This window comes from Sminthopsis crassicaudata, chromosome 1, assembly GCF_048593235.1.
Source record: "Sminthopsis crassicaudata isolate SCR6 chromosome 1, ASM4859323v1, whole genome shotgun sequence".
NCBI classification, from domain to species: domain Eukaryota; kingdom Metazoa; phylum Chordata; class Mammalia; order Dasyuromorphia; family Dasyuridae; genus Sminthopsis; species Sminthopsis crassicaudata.
The window spans coordinates 463,525,802-463,549,178 of NC_133617.1; the positions used below are offsets into that span (position 1 = coordinate 463,525,802).

Genomic DNA, 23,377 nt, shown 5'->3' on the forward strand with positions numbered 1-23,377 from the left:
GGGAATGAGATGGGTAGGCTGGGATTCTTCCAGTTTGTTCCTCAGCCAATCGAAATCCTGGTATCTTCGACGAACTGAATATTCTGGCAAGTCAAATTCTATCCGACTGGTCTACAAAAAAAGAAAGAGGAGAGAAAATTAAACAGAGACTGGAGGAGGCAGATGAAAAAAAAACATGTGTATGCTTTCTCAGAATAAATCAAGCTTACAGAAACAATGTATCCAAGTGCCTCCACCCCTCTCCACGCTACTGAAGCCAAGTGGCAAAGACTTTCAATTTTGGATGACAAATCATCTTGGCTCTACAAACTTAAAACTCAGAAACTGGAATCATGATGTTTGGTTTGGTTCCCTCCCCACCCCCCCACCCCCAGCTTGCAGAAATGGAAATAGAGTTGGCCCTCAGAAGTAACTGTATTTAGAAATGGTGGTTTAGTGCTCCAATGAATATCCTCCAAGACTTCTGAAGCCCCCTATTTTCTCCTGGGGAAGGGTGAGAAAGCAGAGATTTGTACTGGACCAAGACAGGCTGTGTACCTGGAAGAAGAAAAGGTTAAATCATTTCCTTCTGCCAAACTGTTTGTGGTGAGGGATTTTGGGGGTAGAGGATTAACAGAGCTTTAAAATTTATATTCCGGGAGACCACAAGTGGTTACACATTCCTTTATTTTCTTCTTTCCTTCTAGAGGCAGCTCAAATACCACCTTCTATATGAAACTTTTTGTGATCTTTTCCATCTGCTATTACCCTTCCTCAAACTACCTTGTATTTAACCACTTGCTATTTAGTCTTCTTATACTGTTCTATTTATACATGCATATGACCTTGTGGTCTCTCACCATCCCTCACCCTCCACCATGAGACTGAAACTCCATGTATCTAAGGATTGTGTCATTCATTAGATTTACATCCCCAGCATTTACCATATTATGGTACATAATAGGTATTTAATAAGTGATTTGAATTTAAATAGGTGGAATTCTTTTCTGTATTTAAATAAACATTGGGCATTTTAGATGACTGTTATAGTTATCAAATGAGATGTTTGTAAAGCTTTTTGTAAATGCTACATATTGTTATTATCCCAAATTTTCACCTCCATTAAGGCATTTCTCTAAGGCAAAGTACAAGAGGGCCAACTCAAACTAAAATTGTCAGGCTTACCTTCCAGAATTGACATTCAAGAATGACTTCATGGCTAATACTAATGACAATAGGAGTCAAAAAACTGGGCATTAAAATGACTACTCTGATAAAATCTCTAGAACTTGGCTCCTCAAAATCATATATAACTGGGTCAATCAATCAAATCAATCATCAGTAAACACTAAGTCCCTACTATTAAATGCTGGGCACTATGTCAAGGGTTGGGGAAACAAAAAAAGGAGAAAAGACAGTCCCTGCCAATCCTAGCTTACAATCTAATGGAGCAGACAACATGCAAATATATATAAATGCATGTATGTATACACACACACACACACACACACACACACACACACACACACACACACAAAACAAGCTACGAACTGGATAAATAGCAAATAATAACAGAGGGAAAACACTAAAATTAAAATAGCCTAGAGAAGACTCTCTATAGAAACTAAGAAAAGCCAGGAAGGTCAATAGAGCATTCCAGGCATGGGGACAACCACAGAAAATGCTTGAAGCCAAAAGATAAATTGTCTTGTTCATGGAACAGTCAGAAGGTCAGAGTTACTGGATGGAAGAACACATGTTGGGGAGGAAGATATAATAAATAACATCCCTTTTTTCCTCTTCCCCCTTCAAAGTTCTCTTCTCCTGAATGCCCATGCTGTCACATTTCTCAGAAGGGATCAATAAACTTATATTGCTTTTCATATCTGAAGTCTAATTATGTCTTTTCTTATTATATGTTTAAGGATATAACTGTTTCTAAGAATTCTCTAACTATAAATCTTTCTAAGAGAAATGTAAATAATTGAAATTTCTTGTTTTGGAATATAGATACATACACAGACCTATTTATACATAACTATATTATTCAGTTAGTCAATAATTAAGCTTATATTTAACCAAGAGAAACATGTACACATAACAGGGTGTCCCAAAAGTTTTAGTGTGATTTTTAAGCTAATAAAGTTTAAAACCACACTAAGACTTTTTGGTTATATTATAAGATAGAAAATAGTAAATACAAAGCAATTTCAGAGTATAAAAGAAACCACACTGGCAGGGTGGGGAATAGTACAAGGTCTCATATAGTAGCTTTTTTTTTTTTTGCTGAGGTAATTAAGTGACTTGCCCAGGATCACATAACTAAGAAGTATTAAGTGTCTGAGGCCACATTTGAACTCAGCTCCTCCTGACTTCAGGGCTGGTGCTGTATCCACTGCATCACCTAGCTGCCCCAAGTATGATCTAGCTTTGAAGGGAGGTAGGGTTTCTGAGATGGAACTTTCATAAATATAACACAATAGAGTAGACTCTGTGGTTTTAATGAATTCTATTATTTCAAATTCATTATAGTAATTTTTACATAGTTTTTCTGTTCTATTTTAAAGTAAATAATACTTAATAAAGAAAAATAAATAGTAAGTTCTCCCTACAAATGAAAATCAGACTTAACGATTGTCACTGGGCCTAAGAAAAACATCACTTATCTCATTCTTAAATGACTGATATTGTTTTTCAGGTTTTCAGGTTTATGGGACCACATGTGTTAAATTAATACTCTAGAAAATAATAATAAAGATATCTAATATTTGTTTAGCTTTTTCACTATCGTCAACTACTTTATAAATGTTATTTCATTTTATCTTCATAATAGCCCTGGGAGATAGGTGCTATGCTATCCTCATTTTTAATATAAGAGTAACCTTAAAGAGATAATGGTTAAATGACTTACTATAGATCACACAGTTAGATATCTAAAGCAAGATTTGAATTCAGCTCTGAGTCTGGTTCTTTCTCCTGACTCCACCACCTAGCTGCCAATATGATTTTTTTCTTTAAAAGATTTTATTCATCTTTTAAAAAATATCATTTTCATTTTCCAATATATCCCACACTCCTTCCCAAACAAAAAGAATTCTTTATAATAAATGCAGGAAATGTACTTTAAAAAATAGCATTCCAGCAAAACTAATCAACTCATCAACTAAGTTTGACATTATATGCAATGTTGCATACTTACAATCTCTCTCTTCTGCCAAGAAGGGAGATCTATTTTTTTCATCTCTTCCTCAAAAATAAAACTAGTTGCCATAATTATACAACACTCAGGTTCTCTTTTTTATTATTTACATTGCTATAGTCACTATATATCTTCTCCTGTAAACACACCATTTCAAAACCAAACTTAATTAATTTAATTATGTACTCTCAGGAAAAGAAACTGCAAAGTAGCTCTAGAGTAAATAAAAACTTTGATGTACCTAAAACATGACCTGAGTGGACCCAAAATAAGCACTGGGTGAGATTTCTCCCTCACTCCAAAATGCTAAATGGAGACATTCTTGCTGGAATGAAACAGCAGCATCAACATAAATAAAGATATTTCCCAATCCAAGGCAACATCCTGGGCTAGTGAGATACATGGGCTACAGTTTCCTGGAGCCTAGTTTTATTCAAAAGATCTCTCCTCAATAGAACAGATATTAGCCCAGTACCGTCTGGCTTAGCCTTTCCCTTAAAGATACCCTTCTAAATTCCTTTCTTTGGCACTTCAAGATCCTCCTCTTCAGCTCTCTATAAGGCATCTTCCTTTGTATATTTGCCAGTATTTCTAACTAAACATAGTCAAAATATTTTATTTTCTCTTCCTTCAACCTGCTCTTCCTTCACTGTTTTTCTCTGTGGAATCATCCTGGCTTCCTTGTTTGTAACCTAGAGGATCAGTTGATTACTTGTCCTTGGTTCTCAAAGAGCATCAAAATGACATCACTATGTTAGAGTTACAGTGTGTCTTACAGTGTGTCCAACTATGGCTGATCAGACCAATACAAGCTCAGAGTGCTGTGCCACAGGTTAGACACAAATAGTCCCTGTGAACATTGGGGATGGACTCTTAACTCTGTGCATCTCATGTTTCTTTTGGGCTAATTCAATTTTGCTTTGCTCATAGAGCATGGCACCTTCTTGGATGACAGCAAGCCATACTGGGTGGTCCTGTGCCACTGTTTCCCATGTCACACAATCAGTTCTAAAGTTCTTAAGAAAGACATTGAGAGTATCCTTGCATTGCTTTTTCTGACCACCTTGTGAGCACTTGCCCTGTATTGAGTTCTCCATAAAATAATCTTTTGGGTAAATGTTTGAGAGTATTGGTGCGTGATTTTTTTTAACCTAGAGGCCAGGCAAAAGTAAAAGATAACCTCCAAGTCTAATATTCAATTGGTTACCACTTCCTGTTGCAAGATCATCAACTTAGACTTAGAAGGGGCATTGGAGACTACAACTATCTTGAGGATGTTCTTTACTTTGCAAATGAAAAAAACTGTAGTCCAGAGAGATAAGTGACTCATCCAAGCTCCTCTTTATAGTAAGTGGAGATGAAGTTTTCACATCTATATCAACCATCTGTTCCCTTTGTCTCTGTCTCCAAAACTACCACGCTAGCACAGGTTCTCTTTACCATCCATATAAACCAATGGCAACAATGGAAATGAATCCCTGAAGACTGAATAGTGATTTAAAGTGCTACAAATTAATATTATACTATAATGTATTTTATTTCTTTTGTTAAATATTTTCCAATTGAATTGTAATCCAGTTTGGGGCAACTAGAGAGTGAATTTGACATTTTTGACCAAGATGACTGCTATAGTCTAACAGTGTTTGCCATTTCCATTCTGCCAAAATAATTGTCAGAATTTCCAGCTACCAGAATAATATTTCTTCTGCACAGAGTTAGGCATATTAGGCAACAGGGTAATGCTGAAATTTTTTGAGTAGAAGGATGACAGAGTTGATATTACTTTTGCTGGCATCCTAAAATCCCCTATACAGATGATATTCCAAAAGCAAACTATCTTCAGTCCCCTCAAACACAATCTTTACTCTCCTGATATTGACTAATCTGGAATGAATTCCCCCATTTACCTGTTGAAAAATATATATTTTGTCTATATATTGTCTAGTACCCAGCACAGCACCTAGAACACAGAAGATGTTTAATAAATGCTTGCTGCTTGCAGTTACCAAAACCATTTGGTATTGGCTAAGAAATAGATTAGTTGATCAATGGAATAGGTTAGGTTCACAAGACGTAATAGACAATAACTATAGCAATCTAGTGTTTGACAAACCCAAGGATACTAACTTTTGGGATAAGAATTCATTATTTGACAAAAACTGCTGGGAAAATTGGAAATTAATATGGCAGAAACTAGGCATGGACCCACATTTAACACCACATACAAAGATAAGATCAAAATGTGTCCAAGATTTAGGCATAAAGAACGAGATCATAAGTAAATTAGAGGAACATAGGATAGTTTACCTCTCAGACTTGTGGAGGAGGAAGGAATTTGTGACCAAAGAAGAACTAGAGATCATTATTGATCACAAAATAGAAAATTTTGATTACATCAAGAAGCCTTTGTACAAACAAAACTAATACAAACAAAATTAGAAGGGAAGCAACAAACTGGGAAAATAGTTTTACAGTTAAAAGTTCTGATAAAGGCCTCATCTCCAAAATATACAGAGAATTGACTCTCATTTATAGGAAATCAAGCCATTCTCCAATTGATAAATGATCAAAGAATATGAAGAGACAATTTTCAAATCATGAAGTTGAAACCATTTCCACTCATATGAAAGTGTTCCAAATCACTACTGATCAGAGAAATGCAAATTAAGACAACTCTGAGATACCACTACACACCTGTCAGATTGGCTAAGATGACAGGAACAAATAATGACGAATGTTGGAGGGGATGCAGGAAAACTGGGACATTGATACAGTCTGGTGGAGTTGCGAACAAATCCAACCATTCTGGGGAGCAATCTGGAATTATGCCCCAAAAGTTATCAAACTGTGCATTCCCTTTGATCCAGCAGTGCTACTACTGGGCTTATATCCCAAAGAAATACTAAAGAAGGGAAAGGGACCTGTATGTGCCAAAATGTTTGTGGCAGCTCTTTTCGTAGTAGCTAGAAAATGGAAAACAGTGGTCCTCAAACTTTTAAAATAGGGGGCCAGTTCACTATCCCTCAAGACTGTTGGAGGGCCAGACTATAGTAAAAACAAAAACTCACACTCTGTCTCTGCCCCTCAGCCCATTTGCCATAACCCCGCGGGCTGCATAAATGTCTTCAGCAGGCCACATCTGGCCCGAGGGCCGTAGTTTGAGAACTCCTGCTGGAAAATGAACCAATGTTTATCAATTGGAGAATGGTTGGGTAAATTGTGGTATATGGATGTTATGGAATATTATTGTTCTGTAAGAAATGACCAGCAGGATAAATACTGAGAGGCTTGGAGAGACTTACATCAACTGATGCTGAGTGAAATGAGCAGAACCAGGAGATCATTATACACTTCAACAACAATACTGTATGAGGATGTATTCTGATGGAAGTGGATATCTTCCACAAAGAGAAGATCTAATTCAGTTCCAATTGATCAATGATGGACAGAATCAGCCATACCCAGAAAAGGAACACTGGGAAATGAATGTAAACTGTTTGCACTTTTGTTTTTCTTCCCAGGTTATTTTTACCTTCTAAATCCAATTCTCCCTGTGCAACAAGAGAACTGTTTGGTTCTGCACACATAGATTGTATCTAGGATATACTATAACATAATTAACATGTATAAGACTGCTTGCCATCTAGGGAAGGGAGTGGAGGAAGGGAAAAGTCACAACAAAAGTGAGTGCGAAGGATAATGTTGTAAAAAATTATCCAGGCATATGTTCTGCCAATAAAAAGTTATAATTAAAAAAATGCTTGCTGCTTGATTGTATGCCTATGTAACCTTTAAAATCCCATTCAAATGTCAATCCTTCCTTTTTTCACATCCAATGAATAATAATCCTTCCCCTTTGATTCTTTCCAGTCTTCTGTGTATTTACCATAAAATGTGCATTACAACAATGATTGTCTCTTCTCCATTGTTAGGACAGAATATAATAAACTCTAATATATAAATTACTTTGGGATAGGAACGCTATCAAAACTTTGTGACCCTAGCACATAGTAGTCACAGAACAAATGTTTAACTAAATTCTATTATTGCCTTTTTTTTATCCTCCCGATGATCACTTCATTTTTAGTTTTTTAAAACAGCTCAGTAGTAGCATTTTATATCTCCTCTTAAGTATCTCTTTACATAAAGGAAAGTTACAAGGGACAGAAAGGGAGAAGTTTGCATTTTTCAGCCACATTCCTAATTAGCAATGTGCTCTTATCACTCCTAACTTTAGAAACTCCTAAAGTGATCTTTAGGAGGTCCAGAACATTTCTTTTATCTGATTGAATCTAAGGGATACAAGCAGCTGCTTACTTGATTCAGAGAATAGTTAAGAGGATCAATTGGGAGCAAAAAAACAAGTTGATATTGACCTATTAAGTAAGAAAATACTACTAAAGGGAGTCGTCTTTTTTTTTTTTTCCTGTTGCTCATAATATTTACAACATGACAAAATGCTCTCAGGAAAGGACAAAGGAGGAGAAAAAAGGAAGGAAGTGGAGGAGGGAGAAAGGGAAGGAGAGAGAAGATATGAAGGTACCTCCTACTTTATCTATATAGGTCCCAGTTGCAGAAGCAGTTTTTGACAGGGAGTAAAACTGTGTTCCCTTTAATCTGTAAAATTACCACTTTAAAACTGTGTCCCCTTTTGATCTGCAAAAAGAGTCCTAGTCTCCCAGACTCCAGAGAGTCTATGAGAGAGAGCATATCCTCCTGGCTGACCTTTTCTAAAGCAAATCACTTCTCCCCTCCCCAGTTGATAACCAGATCCCTATTCAAATTCAGGCTGAAAAAGCCTTCAAAGTAATTTCATTCAATTGGGAGATCCTGGTCTGATTAGCTCAAACTGCCCCCCCCCCCAACTCTCTGCCAAGATCTGCTCATAAAATAGGCTTCTGCTCACCCATTCTTTGCAGAACGTCCAAAGTAGTAAGTATGCTTTGCCTCTTTGGCATAGCTGCCAATTCTTTTGCTCTCTGTGAAGGCATTCTCTTCTCAGTGCCAGCCTCCATTTCCCTAATAGGACTTTGCCACTTGGAAGCCAGTCTCCTAGCAAAAGCTGACTTCTGCAACAATAAACTTCCTTTTGCCAGTCTAATATTTCAAGTTTGTAAATTCTTTCACATTGGACCTAGGCTGACTAAAGAGAGGTTCCCACAACTCTTTAAACTGCCACTAACCACATCATTTGGTTCTCTGACTGGGAAATCCCCCAAAACCTGAATGAGGTAAAGCCTTTTCTTGTTGTCTATTCTATAGCTGGATACTCAAATACCTGGGAAGATTTGAATCGTCGGAGCCCCAGGCTTGAACAGAATTCTCTCAGGGATGCCTGGTTGAGAATACCTGCATTCTCTGACAAAAAGGCCCCCTTACTCAGGAAGCATTTCTAGAGATGTCTAGAGCTGGATGAGGAGCTATAGAATTGGGGAAACTAAGGCTTCTTTTTTTTTTTTTTTCTTTTTGGAAAAAATGTGGTAAAACACCTCTGCTTCTACAAATACGGCTGGAAAGATTTCAAAACTGGAAAGCTTAAATTAAAACAGCATTATAGGATGTTGCTTAAATTTGCTGGAAGGAAATCAAACTCCCTCCTTCCAGCTCCTCTAGGGACAGGGGAGCCTCCCTCTGCATCCCTATGTAGTTTTAAATCCCTTTCAGAACAGGACCACACCCATCCCAGACAGGTTGTCTATGTCTTAAGGGAACTGGAGCTGCTAACCCTTTCAGAAAGCATGCTTATCCCATACATTTTAAAATTGAACTGGGTTTCCCTGGTGTGGCCATCCTGCCTTAGACTAGTAGCTGCCAATGCCCTTTTAATTAAAGAAGCCTCAAAACTAACTTTGGGACAGCCATTAGAGGTTTTAACTCCCCACCAGATTTAGAGCATTTTAGAAGCCAAAGGACATCAGTGGCTTGGTGGAAGACCCAATAGATATCAGGGTCTCCTACCTGATCTGACTTTCTGGGTGTGCCACAATCTTCCTGCTACCCTGCTCCCTGAAAATGGGGAAAGAAAGGCAGGTTATTCTGTGGTGACTCCCACTGGCACCATAGAAGCTAAACCATTACTTCCTGGGGCCTCTGCCCTAACTAGAGCTTTTGAACTGGGGAAGGGAATGAGAGTGAACACTTAAACTGACTCCAAATATGCTTTTCATATTTTGCATGCTCACGGGGCTGTCTGGAAAGAAAGGGGGTATGTCCTTTCTCTCTCTGGCTAGATTCAAACACCCTCAGATCAAGCACTATTGGTCTTGCACTTTAGGCTACAATGCCAGTACTTCAAATACAGCCCCCACCCCTTCAAGGAGACAAAAGCGGGGATTTTGGAGAAATGTTCTTTGGTTCTTAAAGGCATAGCAATGCTAGCCCCCTGGGTGGGAAACTTAGAACATGAAAACATTCTCTCAACCTTATTGCCACAATCAACCAGCTGGACAACAAAACTGCACATTCTCTCCGGGAGATCCAAGAATCCTTGGACTCGCTTGCTAACATGGTTTTAGATAACCAAATAGTCTTAGATTATCTCCTTACCTCACAGAGGTGTTTGCACCCTGGTCAACACCTCTTGCTGCATATACATTAACAATTCAAGGGAGGTTGGGCTTCACACTGAGAGAATCATAGAGAAAGCTGGATGGATACAAGATATTCATGAGAAACTCCTTACACCCCCCCCCCCAATCTTCCTCTGGGTGGGCTTCCTGGCTATGGTCTCTACTAACCCCTATATTAACTCCACTTCTAATTATCTTTTTACTCCTGCATTTTCAAACTGCTCGTGAGATTTGTCTCCTCTAGGTTCTAAGCTGCTTCTCCTGCCTGCAGACTGATTGGGACATACAATTAGATGCCCTCCTGTGGTTTTCAGATCTCACTCCACTCCTTCTGGCTTGCACCCCTCCCAGTGAACTTAGGGATATCTCTATGACCCTTGTCAGCTTGAAGCAGTTACAGAAGTCTGATATCTTTGCCCCTTTTTCCCCAAATGAATTTGAAGACATTCTCTTCTCAGTGTTAATACCTCTGTTTATCTCTCTGCCAGGATTTCTCTGCGAGAACCTTTATCTCTTTGCCAGGACTTAGTCACTCAGAAGTCAGTCTTTCTAGCAAAAGCTGTCAACAATAAACTTCCTTTTGCCTGGCTAATATTTCAGGTTTGTGAATTCTTTCACATTGGACCTGCACCTACCAAAGAGGGGTTCCCACAGCTCTCTAAGCTGCCATTAACCTCATCAGTTTCTCAGTCTAGGACAGACTGACAAGAGCCTGTCTTGACTTCCAAGGACACATAGTGAATCCAATTTCAAATGCAAACAATTAACTATGTCAATTGGCAGGGGAGGGGCCTGGTGGAAGTCCATCCTTGACATATTCAGAGTCACCTGCATACTCAGGGCCCATTGTTTCAACTTCAAGGAAAGAAAAAAAGGAAGGAAAGAGGGAAGGAGAAAGGGAGGGAAGACAGGAAGGAGAGGGGAAAGCAAAGTGGGAAGAAGAAAAGGAGGAAGGGAGAGAAGGAGGAAGGGATAGAGAGAGGAAGGAGAAGTAGAGAGGGAGGGAGAGAGAAGAGAGGGAGGAAAAAGGGAGGGAGGAAAAAAGGAGGGAGGGGAAGAGGAAAGAAAAGATTATCAAGTGCCAACCATACCGGGTGCTAAGCTTAGCATTTTACAAATATTATTTCATTTAAACTTCTCAACTACCCTGGGAGGTAGGTGCTATTTATCTTATTTTACAGAGGAGGAACATGAGGCAGACAGAGGTTAAGGGACTTGCCCAGGGATCATGCACTCTCAAATCTGAGACCATATTGAAACTGAGTTTTTCAGACTCTTGGGTTCAGCACTCCTCTTTATCAACTGTGTAATCTAGCTGCCTTAGTTACTGGATGGGGCATTTACATCTGGACAGTAACATCAGAAACTGGAAAGAAAAAGGAGACCATTAGCCCATCTATATCTACAATTTGTAATATGTATATCACAAAGGTTTTGATTTTCACAGGGCTAAACTCTCACAAAAGTACTTTTAAAAATATATTTTCTCTGATTTAGAGTTACATGAGAAAAGAGTGACTTTCTTTTTTATTATAGCTTTTTTATTTACAAGATATATGCATGGGTAATTTTACAGCATTGACAATTGCCAAGCCTTTTGTTCCAATTTTTCCCCTCCTTTCCCCCACCCTCTTCCTCAGATGTCAGACCAATACATGTTATATATGTTAAAGTATAAATTATATACAATATAGGTATACATATCCAAACAGTTATTTTGTTGTACAAAAAGAGTCAGACTTTGAAACAGTGTACAATTAGCCTGTGAAGAAAATAAAAAATGCAGGCAGAAAAACATAGGGGGATTGGGAATTCTATGTAGTGATTCATAGTCATCTCCCAGAGTTCTTTCGCTAGGTGTAACTGGTTCAGTTCATTACTGGTCTATTGGAATTGATTTGGTTGAAGAGGGCCAAAGGCCACGTCCATTAAAATTGATCAGACTTGATACTCTTTCAATGTACTATTGGACATGAAAGTTGAGAGAAAGAAAGAGAAGTAAAATCATATTAAAATATTCATAGCAGAATTTTCTATGCTAATCAAAAACTGGAATTCAAGCCAGAGGGCAGTCATTCATTAAGAAATGAATGGTTGAATAAAGTGGCATATGAATGTAATGGAATATTATTATGTCATAAGAATTCAGGACTTCAGAAAGACATATGTGGAACTGATAAGCAATGAAAGCCAAATTATTAGAACAAAGTGTGGGTTGCTACCCCATATGAGCTCATGCAACTGAATATGAAGGTTATAAAATTATGGATTTATTATAGTAAATGTTTGGTTTGTATACCTATTTTAGATACCTATATGCCCAGAGTTGCAAAAAACTTCATAGGTGAAAAGGGATCATGAGTGGGAAGAATTTAAGAAGTTCTGTATTAGTATATATATGATAACCAGATTGGAAAGGAAAACAATATTCAAAGGCAGCTGAATGCTTATTATATTCTACAACTAGTATAGGTTCCAAAAGACAGATTATGAAACACTAGTCCCTATACTTGGTGAGCAAGGAGAATACAGGAGCTGAATACTGCACATGAAGATGTAGTTATTGTGTTGGCTGATTTTGCATAATTTTGATGTAAGAGAAAGTCTGGATTCAGGGAAAAACTCTCTGGAAGTGATTAAAAATGTATCAAGTGAACTTTAAAAAAATCTTTTCTAAGCTCAATTAGTCACTCTTAGAGAAAGCATTAAACCAGAGCAGAGACAGAAGTACAAAAGTAATTGAGGGAACCTCATCAATTCAGTTCTCAACTATCTCTGCCTTAGAATAGTCTCCAAAATTTTAAAATCATATATTTCAATTAAAGACGCATACATACAATGCCAATAAATATGTGTTTACTCATTCATAAATTATATAATGTTCTGCCATACTAATAATTATGGGCATCATAAAATATGTTAAAAAAAAAAACAAAATATGAGAAAAAATAAAACATTTGATTCTAAATCTATAAGGAGCCACTAGAGTTTTTTGAATAGGCAAATAACACGTCCAAACATCTATTTTTGGAAAGTCACTTTGGTAGCAGTACATAGGATGAAATAGAGAAGGCAAAGACTGAAAGCAGAAAGATCAATAAGTTTATTCAGTAGTCCAAACAAGAAGTGATAAAATCACAACAGTGACCGTGAGTGGAAGGATGAGGGAAGGATGGTGAAGATGTTGTGGTAATAGAAATGATTAAGACCTAGTAACTGATTAGCTACAAGGGGAGAGGGAAAGTGAGAAGTCAAGGAAAATACCAAAGTTGGGTGCCCAAGTGACTTGATGCATGTGACTTGATCACTGCTCTGTCCATTGCCACCAGATGTGCTAATTTGAGATCAGGGCTCAGATCACTAAGAAATCCCAAGGAAACACCACTGCAGTGCTGCAAAGGAGAAAAGAAAATGCAGCTCATATATTAAATTAATCCTGAGCCACTTGCACTGACTTTTCAAATATACACTGAACAGCCTAACTTCCATTGAAAATTTCTTTCCTTTTATGACCAGAGGAGAACTAGAGATCATTATTGATCACAAAATAGAAGATTTTGATTACATCAAACTAAAAAGTTTCTGTACAAATAATACTAATGCAAACAAGATTAGAAGGGAAGTAACAAATTGGGAAAATATTTTTAAAAACAAAGGTTCTGACAAAGGTCTCATTTCCAAAATATATAGAGAACTGACCCTAATTTATAAGAAACCGAACCATTCTCCAATTGATAAATGGTCAAAGGATATGAACAGACAATTCTCAGATGAAGAAATTGAAACTATATCCACTCACATGAAAGAGTGTTCCAAATCACTACTGATCAGAGAAATGCAAATTAAGACAACTCTGAGATACCACTACACACCTGTCAGATTGGCTAAGATGACAGGAACAAATAATGATGAATGTTGGAGGGGATATGGGGAAACTGGGACACTAATACATTGCTGGTGGAGTTGTGAAAGAATCCGGCCATTCTGGAGAGTAATCTGGAATTATGCCCAAAAAGCTATCAAACTGTGCATACCCTTTGACCCAGCAGTACTACTACTGGGCTTAAAAAGAAATACTAAAAAGCGGAAAGAGGCCCATGTGTGCCAAAATGTTTGTGGCAGCTCTTTTTGTTGTAGCTAGAAACTGGAAGATGAATGGATGTCCATCAGTTGGAAAATGGTTGGGTAAATTATGGTATATGAAGGTTATGGAATATTATTGCTCTGTAAGAAATGACCAGCAGGAGGAATACAGAGAGGCCTGGAGAGACTTAAATCAACTGATGCTGAGTGAAATGAGCAGAACCAGAAGATCACTATACACTTCAACAACAATACTGTATGAGGATGTATTCTGATGGAAGTGGAAATCTTCAACATAAAGAAAAGCCAACTCACTTCCAGTTGATCAATGATGGACAGAGGTAGCTACACCCAGAGAAGAAACACTGGGAAGTGAATGTAAATTGTTAGCACTAATATCTGTCTGCCCAGGTTGCATGTACCTTCGGATTCTAATGTTTATTGTGCAACAAGAAAATGATATTCACACACATGTATTGTACCTAGACTATATTGTAACACATGTAAAATGTATGGGATTGCCTGTCATCGGGGGGAGGGAATAGAGGGGGGGCGATAATTTGGAAAAATGAATACAAAGGATAATATTATAAAAATATATATATAATAAAAAATTATTAATTAAAAAAAAAAGAAAAGAAAATTTCTTTCCTGGTTATTACTCTTAAGAATCCTAAGGACAAGAATGGTCACACTGTCAACCAACTCTCCTCTTGGACTAAATCTTCTTTAATTAAAACAAAGCTTTCTTTTGGAAGTGGTTTCTACATGCATTGTTTTCCTTCTCAAGAGGCTAAGATAAACCTTGAATGGTCTTTTGAATACTGAAGGACTGTGTGGCCCTCACACTGCTTTTCACAGTTTGACTGACAGCAAAGGTGTCAAATGATCAAACTTACGAAGCTGTAGAACCAAAATATAAAGGATTTGTGTATATGTTTCACTGGACAAAATGTAGGTTCCAAGAGGGTAAATAATGTATTTATTTGTGTTTATATCTCCAGTATCTAACATTGTGCTTATCAAAGACTAGATACTAAATGAAATTCTACCTCTGCTGCAGATTACCTGGGTGACCTTTGCTAGTCATTTAATTCATTATTAGTCATTAAATCCCTTCTCATTTTAGATGAGGGCTTTTTAACTTTTTTTGTATTATGGATCCCTTTGATTATCTGGTAAAGCCTACAGAGTCCTTCTCGGAATAACATTTTTAAATGAATAAAATAAAATGCACAGGAAAGCAATTACAATGAAATAGCTATCCAATAAATTTCTTTAAAAAAAAGTTCATAGATTCTAGGATAAAAAACCCATATCTAGATCCATGGGCCTGTGATATAATGATTGATGCACAGAGCAAGGAAACAGATCAGAGGATCTGAGGATTTCAATTCTAAGAGTCACAGAATTTGTGTGCAAAATTTAATGCAAAGCATTAAAACATTAAAATAAAACATTGCTCTCATAGGATTAGGGTATATATTTTGACACAAGAAAATACATAGAGAAAAGGATTTCTTGATTCTAATGTATTTATAAACACTATTTGTTTATTACTAGCTGATTGAGGGTTGCAGAACCAGCTTAAAATTCAGGCAGCAGAAAAGGTTAAGAAGTATAAATAAGCTTCCTTTTAAAATGCTGTGTGCATGTTTGAACACTTGGAATTCCTTAACAGGGATCTAATTATGGGAAAGTAGACAGAAACAGATCAGTGAGTCAAATGTCACATTTGCCATCAAGGAAGCTACTTGCAGTAGGCTCGTATATTCAATGGAAATATCTGAGCAAAGAACAGAAAGAAAATGTTAACTCAAACAGGAAAAGAACCTCACAACCCTCCCATCTTTGTCTGTTATCTTTTAGCCAACTAAGATCAATAATTCAAGCTCAAAACATACACAGAGTAGAGAAAATATTTTCCCTTCAGATTCTGCACAGCCTATATACTCTCTGAAGCTGGCAAGTATCCTATTAGCACATCACTTTTGACTTTACTAACTTCAAATTCTCTGATGGTTCAATATAAAATTTATCCTGAATTAAAGTTTCTACCTCTTCATCTGAAGTTTTTTTTTTTTTGAGTTTTAATAATTAAGGCACTTCCAACATTTAAAACTCAGTAGTTTAATATCAAACCCTAAGTTTAAAAACCCAAGTCATGTATCCTTAACTTCTCAAAATACTTGGAAATTTTAATATATTAAAGTATATTGATTACAATTTATTATGTAAATTAGGCCTTTAATTTTTTCAATCAATTCATCTTTATAATTAGTTATCTATATTTTATTTTAGAATATCATTTCTGAATGTATGATATTAAACTTTTTATGTATATATACACAGATATATTTAAATGGATGGGTCAAACAAAATACTCACAGTAGAAATACAAATCAGAAGCAACATTAAGACACTGTTTTTATAAGGTCTCTCCAAGAAGGAAAAGATATCATAAAGACAGACAAAGTTCAACAGCTAAGTAGCACTGGGGATAGAGAAGGAGATTCCGTCCTAAAGGGAGAACACAACAATTAGGAAAATACAGAATACCTATAAAGGAAATAGAAAGTAATTTCAATGGAAATGTGCTTACTTACAGATGGGGACCCTGGGGAAAACCTCTTTAAACAATGTGGGATTTGAGCTTTTTTGAAAGAAGCCAGGTGAGTTAGGACATTAGGAGATAAAGCATTTCAAGCACAGGATGCAGCTGGCACAAAAGCACACAATTGGGAGATGGGAGCATTGTGTGAGCAGAAAGGCAAGTATGAAGACCAATGTACCTGGATCACACAGTGGGTTAGTGTAAGGAAAGATAGGAAGAAGCCAAGTTCAGAAGAGTTTTAAATTCTAAACAATATCTTATACTTGATTCTAGTGGTAATAGGAAGCCACTGGAACTACCTGAGCAGAAAACTAGCATAGTGTTCACTGTTATTCAGTGGTACATGATTCTTTGTGACTCCATTTAGAGTTTTCTTGGCAGAGATACTTCATTTTCCTTCTCCAGGACCATTTCACAGGTGAGGAATTGAGGCAAGCAAGGTTGAGTGACTAGCCTAGGATCATATGGTTGTCAAGTGTCTGAGGCTGGAGTTGAACTCATAAAGATGAGTCTTCTGACTCTGCTCTCTATCCATTACACCACCTAGCTGTACTTCAGAAATTCATTTTCAGTTGAGCAGAAGATGGATTAGAATGGGGAGAGACTTCAATCAGGAAGACCAAGTAGTAGGTTATTGCAATAACAGGGCAAGAAGTGGTGAGGGTTTGTGTTGGAAACTGAATCTACAGGAGCTGATGATGATAAGTCAAAAAGAGATAGCCCAAGATACAAATAACTAACAGGAAATTCTTGTCTTAGGAGAGATTAAAGGAGATAACTTGAGACAAATGATTAATAGAATTTTATATCCTTAAGAGAAATTCTTGTCTTATTTACAAACATCTCCGGAACCTCTTGGATAACATCTCTATACATACTTTGTTTTTATGACCCTGATTATGTATAAAAAGAATTTCTAAAATTGTATTCCTCACACTCACTATCCTTGCCTTGTGCCCACCAACTGGCATCCCCTTGCCAGGCACTTTGGCCTTTCTAGAAGCCAAATGCCTGTCTATCCCTTTACTATCAATAAAGACTTTGTTTTAACACAACACTGAGTAGCGAATTCATTCGCTAACACGATCCGGCCTTTGGTTCCTTTGGGGAAGGAGAGAGAGGTAATCAGACAACCAGAAAAGGAGCTGATCCATCTCGGCTTAGAGCCTCAGTTTCTCGTCATCAATGATGCCAGCAAGAAAATATATAGAATGAGGGAAGAGGAACAGAGACAAGAGTCATAGGATATATAGAATGAGGGAAGAGGAACAGAGACAAGAGTCATAGGATGTGCCCATAACTGATGGGTATGACATGTATGAAAAATTTGCAAAGAAGACTGAGAATGATTTAGAAAGAATAGGTCTTCTGTGGAGAGATCATTTTGTTCTCAGAAACATTTTTCAGTCTAGAAGAAATTACTCAAAATTTTTCTTGTAAGCCAGCAGCTTTGGGAAGGAAAGAGGAAATGGTGCTTAAGATACTTTTTTTTTTCCCCTTATCTCTTCCCCATTTTCTAACAAAAACAATCATATTAGATATTAGCAAAGAGAGGAAAGGGATTGCTGGGAGCTCTCAGTGATTAACTTCCTGTGCCATTGAACATCACACTCTGCTCTGCAACTTATCTTACACAGCTATTGGGGACACTAAGAGTTAAATAACTACCCCAGGGCACAGATGCTGGACTCTAACCTGGGTATTTCTGACTTCAAGGAAAAATCTTCAACCACCATGTTACTACCCAGAAGTTTTCTTTAAAAAACACTTTTCCTTTTTAATTCAGATGGCTTGATTATTTTTTGATGACTGAAATGTCCAGTTTTTCAAACAGTTTCTGCCTCAGTAAAGTTTTTATCCTTAATATATTCAGAGTGAGTCAAAAAAAGGCCTATCAGCCTTTACCACACTTTACCTCTTGCGAATGGCCTTTGTTCACATTATTTCCCAGGCCTGGAATTTCCACACACCTAGCAATCTTCAAGGTTTGGCTTAAGCCAAGCCTTTAAAGGCTATCTCTTCTATGTCAGTGAAGAACTGAGTTCATATGCACAACCTCAGATCCTGATTAGTTGTGTGACCCTGGGCAAGTACCTTGGTCTGCCACAGGTTCCTCAACTGTAAAATAAGAACAAAATGTAAGGATCAAAGGAGAGAATATATTTGTAAAATGCTTAGTACAGTTTTGGCACATAATGCTTGCCCCCTCTGTGCGCTACCCTCTTTGAGCATAGTACCTTTTAAATATTTTCACACTTTGTATTGTAATGATGAGGTTTATAATTGGGGTACCTAAATGAAATTAGGTTTAATTGAGGTCTAGTGGCAGGTTCAGGGTACAGGGAGTCAAATAGAGCTTCCCTGAAACTCTTTTGGATTCCGTGCAAAGATACAGAGTTAAATGAGGTCTAATAGCGGCACAATCTGTAAAGGAATTTACAGACCCGAAAACCTAAATTGATAAAAGAGGTTTATTATGGGGTGAAGTAAAGTTTAGTTAATAAAGTTGAAAGTAGAGATAAAAGGCACCAGAACCAGAGTTCCAGTGGGCAGAAATCCTTTGATATGGCAGGAGTAAATAAGGTTGCCATATTTGGGACCTCTGCAAAGAGAGGACTCCAGCTTGGCTCTTTTATAATAAGGGGCTTTGGCTACAAACTGAAGAGGGCTTGTGGGTGGAGTCCCAGGTAGGCTCCAGGCTGGGTTTCAGCCAGGGTTAGAATTTGAATTGAATTCAATGAGTTTCAGGACTGAGCCAGATAAAGATGAAACTGTTTGTGCTTAGGGTGGAGTCCCCTCCCTGAGGCAGAGTCGAAGGAGGTTTGCTGTTTTAAGGATTTTTCAGAGTTTTGGGGTTTCCTCATCAATATTAATTTGTATACAATTCTTATTTCTACTCCCCCAAGCTTACAAGCTTCTAGAAGGCCAGGACCATTTCTTACTCATCTTTATACCTCTTTTTTGATATTTCACACATGTAGAAAAAGCTCAAAGAATATTTTCACATCGACATTCCTATTTTTTATTAACTTGGTAACTCCTGAGATAAAAGTAAAGTGTTTACTATATCACAAACCCTTAATAAAGCTTTGTCAATGATTTAGAAATTAGGCAATTCTAGATTCCCTGATCCAGTCAGTTCTGCTATAATGCCCATTTCAAAAATGCAAATCTGCTGGAACATGATTGATATGTTAAGAAACATTTTGAGCATAACAAGAATTTTGCTTACTCAAAGTTTCTTCCCCAAGAAACTGCTACAGTGAAGAAAACTGCACCACTCTGCAATTACTCACAAGCTGCAACCCTTCTAACACCCCCCTTCCACAAACAAACTTCATGCCTTTTTCAAAGTAAAGCCTCATACTTAGTATATATCCTCTAGTGTTATAGGAGCTATAGGAGAGGGGATAGGACTGAAATCACTCTCCAAACCTTTGAAAAGGCCTGATACTCCAGGGCCCATGCAATTTATCTGAGATTTTGCAACTCCAGATCATGGGACCCCAGAATAGAGGCTTTATTATATTATATAATATTATAATATTATTATAACATTTATGTATTACATATATAAAACTGTACTACCTTTTTTTAAAAATTAGGTTTCTATCTTTTTTATGTGTCAATGTTGAGGTTTTTGAGTGTGTTCTCCCAGACCCCATTTTTCTCATAAGTCCTGTGGCTTTTCATGAGTGATTTTGTTTTGGAGAAATGTATATATTGATTTTTAGCAGAACTGACTGTACTATTTTCTTCAAGTCCTAGGGAACTAATTATTCCTTGAATCTAATTTAGATAATTTCCTACTTTCTCTCATATAAAAGTTGTTTCAACTTCAGGAAATATGATTATTTAGGATCAAATGCTTTTTTAAAGAGACGCAGTATTTTTTTAGAACTAAAAGATACCTTAGAAATTATATAGTCTCAGATTCCTAAGCCTGGTGTTTATAGACCACAAACCAGAGGGTCTGTGAATAGATTTCAGGGAGTTAAAGAACTTGGATAGGAAAAAATTATATCTTTATTTTTAGCAACTTTTAGTTTCCATTGTAGTTCTATGCATTTTATTTTTTTTAATTTATTAATACTTTATTTTCCCAAGGTACATGTAAAAACAATTTTTAACATTTGCTTTTAAAACGTTAAATTCCAAATTCTCTTTCCTCCCTCCTCAGCCCCCCTCTCACTGAAAAGGCAATCAATTTGATATAAATTATACATATGTAGACATACAAAACAGTTCCTTAATAATCATGTTGTAAAAGAAAATATAGATCAAGGAAGGGGGGAAGAGAGGAGGGGAAATGGGGGGGAACCTCAAGAAAAATAAAGTTTAAATTTCAATCAAACACTATCAAGTATTTCTCTTTATATATGTAATACATACATATGTGTGTGTGTGTGTGTGTGTGTGTGTGTGTGTGTGTGTATAATTTTGCATTATAACTCTTCCAGAGTTATCTTGGATCATTGTATTGCTGAAAAAAGATAAGTCATCCACAGTTGATCATCTTACAATTTTGCTGTTATATATATATATATATATATATATATATATACACAGTATATATATATATATATACACACAGTATATATATATATATATACACACACAGTATATATATATATATATAAATATATATACTGTGTATATATATTTTATATATATACATATATATATATATTTTATATATATATGTATATATGTGTATATATTTTATATATATATATATATATATATATATATACTGTGTATATATAAATTATATATACTGTGTATATATAATATACACAGTATATTTTACTTTGCTCATAGAAGCATACTCATAGAAGTCTCTCCAGGTTTTTCTGAGAGCATTCTGCTCATCATTTCTTATAGCATAATTATATTCTATTATAACCACATATCATAATTTGTTCAGCTATTACCCATTTGATAGGCATCCTCTCAATTTCCAATTCATTGCCACTAGAAAAGAAGTTATATTTTTGTGTATATATAGGTCCTTTTCCTCCGTGGTGGGTGTGTGTGTGTGTGTGTGTGTTATCTCTTCTTGCACACAGACCTAACAGTGGTGTTGCTAGGTCAAAGGATATGCATAGTTCCAAACTGCTCTACAAAGTCAGTTCACAGCTCCAACATATGAAAATGTTTCACTTTCCCCCATATCCCCTCCACCATTAATCATTTTCTTTTTCTGTCCTATTAATCAATTTTATAGACATAATGTAGTACTGAATTGTTTTAATTTGCATTTTTTCCAATCAATAATGACTTAGATCCTTTGAACACTTTGTCACATGTATCCTTGATTATCCAAGCAACTCCTTCACTATCCCTGCTTGTTAGGTTTGTTTCTTCTAAGCTTTAGTCAATTCACCTTCAATGTCCAGCACTAGACAGTTGTATTGACCAGCTTCAGGGATCTGATTCAGAATTCATTGGGTACTCATTTCAATCACTTCCTGGCCCACCTCTCGAGTTTTATGTCCATTCCCAGCAGAAAGTAGTTTCAGAAGATGAGATCCCATACCCTAAAGAACTTTGGGCTCCATTTGTTTGGAGGGAAACAGATTGTTGGGGTGAATGGACCCAAGCAAAATACTACCCAGTATCTGACTGGGTCCTCAGAAAGATGCAAATTGACTTTGTGCTAATCTCTCCTATTGTGCCCTGATAACCAACTTTGTACCCCTGTAATGTCACCAAACTTTGGCTTCAGTTTATTTCTGTAATACTTCAACCCCTTAGGACACTGTATTTACTCCCAGTTTCAGGACTCTACCTAAGTGTCTCAGGATTTGGCCCCTAAAATTTTCAACATTGGTGTGCTAGACCCCCTGCTGTTTAGGGACCCCCCCCTTGACCCACTTTTCAAAAGATTTAACAAATTAAAAGAGTGAGGAAATGTTGAGGTTCTGAATTGATAACTATTTTCTAGAGCAGGCAGGAAGAAGACTCTGATAACAGAGATTGGTTTAGTTCTGTGATCCCATCCTCTGGAGGTAATCCAGTCAGAAATCCAAGTTCTGTCAAGTCCCTGAAACTAATTTTTTCTACAAAATAACTTATGAACCACGGCTTTGCTATTGTCCTCCTTTGGGTCAATCCATCACCGCACTCTGCCTGGTGATATCTTTTTCCTCCCCTCATGCCATGTGGTAACTTCCCTAACTCCACTATGCTTCTCAAACCCACTTTTCTCCCTTATAGCTAACACTTTTAGACTGTTTAGCCTGATAGTTAAGGACATGCCCCAAACTCATGGAGTGTTCCCTTTTTACCGAATAATCATAAATTCCACTTATTTTTCATATGCTCTCATGCTTCATATTTACCATTCCTGGTGTCTATCATATGCCATCATTTTGCCTGCAACCTCTTTCCTAAATAAGTGTGCCTTTCCCTCCCCACAAAAACATGAGTTATAACTTTTTATATGGCTATAAAAAGCTTTGATTATTTCAGCTGAAAACTGTTTTATCTTCTGATCATTTATCATTTGATGAGTGACTTATTTTTATAAATTTGACTCACTTTTCTATGTTTGAGAAATGAGGACTTTATCAGAGACTTAATTCAAAATTTTTTCAGTTACTTTTCCTAATAGTATTTCCTTCCATCTTATTCCTCCCCTGTCCTATTCTCTTTTCTTTCACCTTGTCTCTCCTCAAAAATGTTTTGCTTCTGACTATACCCTCTGCAAATCTGTCTTCTCTTCTATCAACCCTCTTCTCTTTCTCTCCCACTTTTCTGTAGGGTGGATATTTCTATTTCCAATTGAGTATATATATTATTCCTTCTTTAAGCCAATTCTTATGAGAGTAAATTTCACTCATTTTCCCTTACTACCCCCCCCCCACTGAAAAGCTTTTCTTTGCCTCTTTTATGTAAGATGATTTACCCCATTTTACCGCTCTTTCTTCC

At 36.7% G+C, this 23,377-nt stretch overlaps 1 protein-coding gene across 1 annotated transcript in view; it reads right to left on the reverse strand.

Moving 5' to 3' along the window:
* Positions 1-23,377, reverse strand: part of SNX30 (sorting nexin family member 30) — a 167,142-nt gene that overhangs the window by 60,757 nt on the left and 83,008 nt on the right. Inside the window, exon 3 of the mRNA XM_074280851.1 lies at positions 1-111. Coding sequence (XP_074136952.1) covers positions 1-111 — 111 coding nt within the window. The remainder of the gene's footprint in view (positions 112-23,377) is intronic.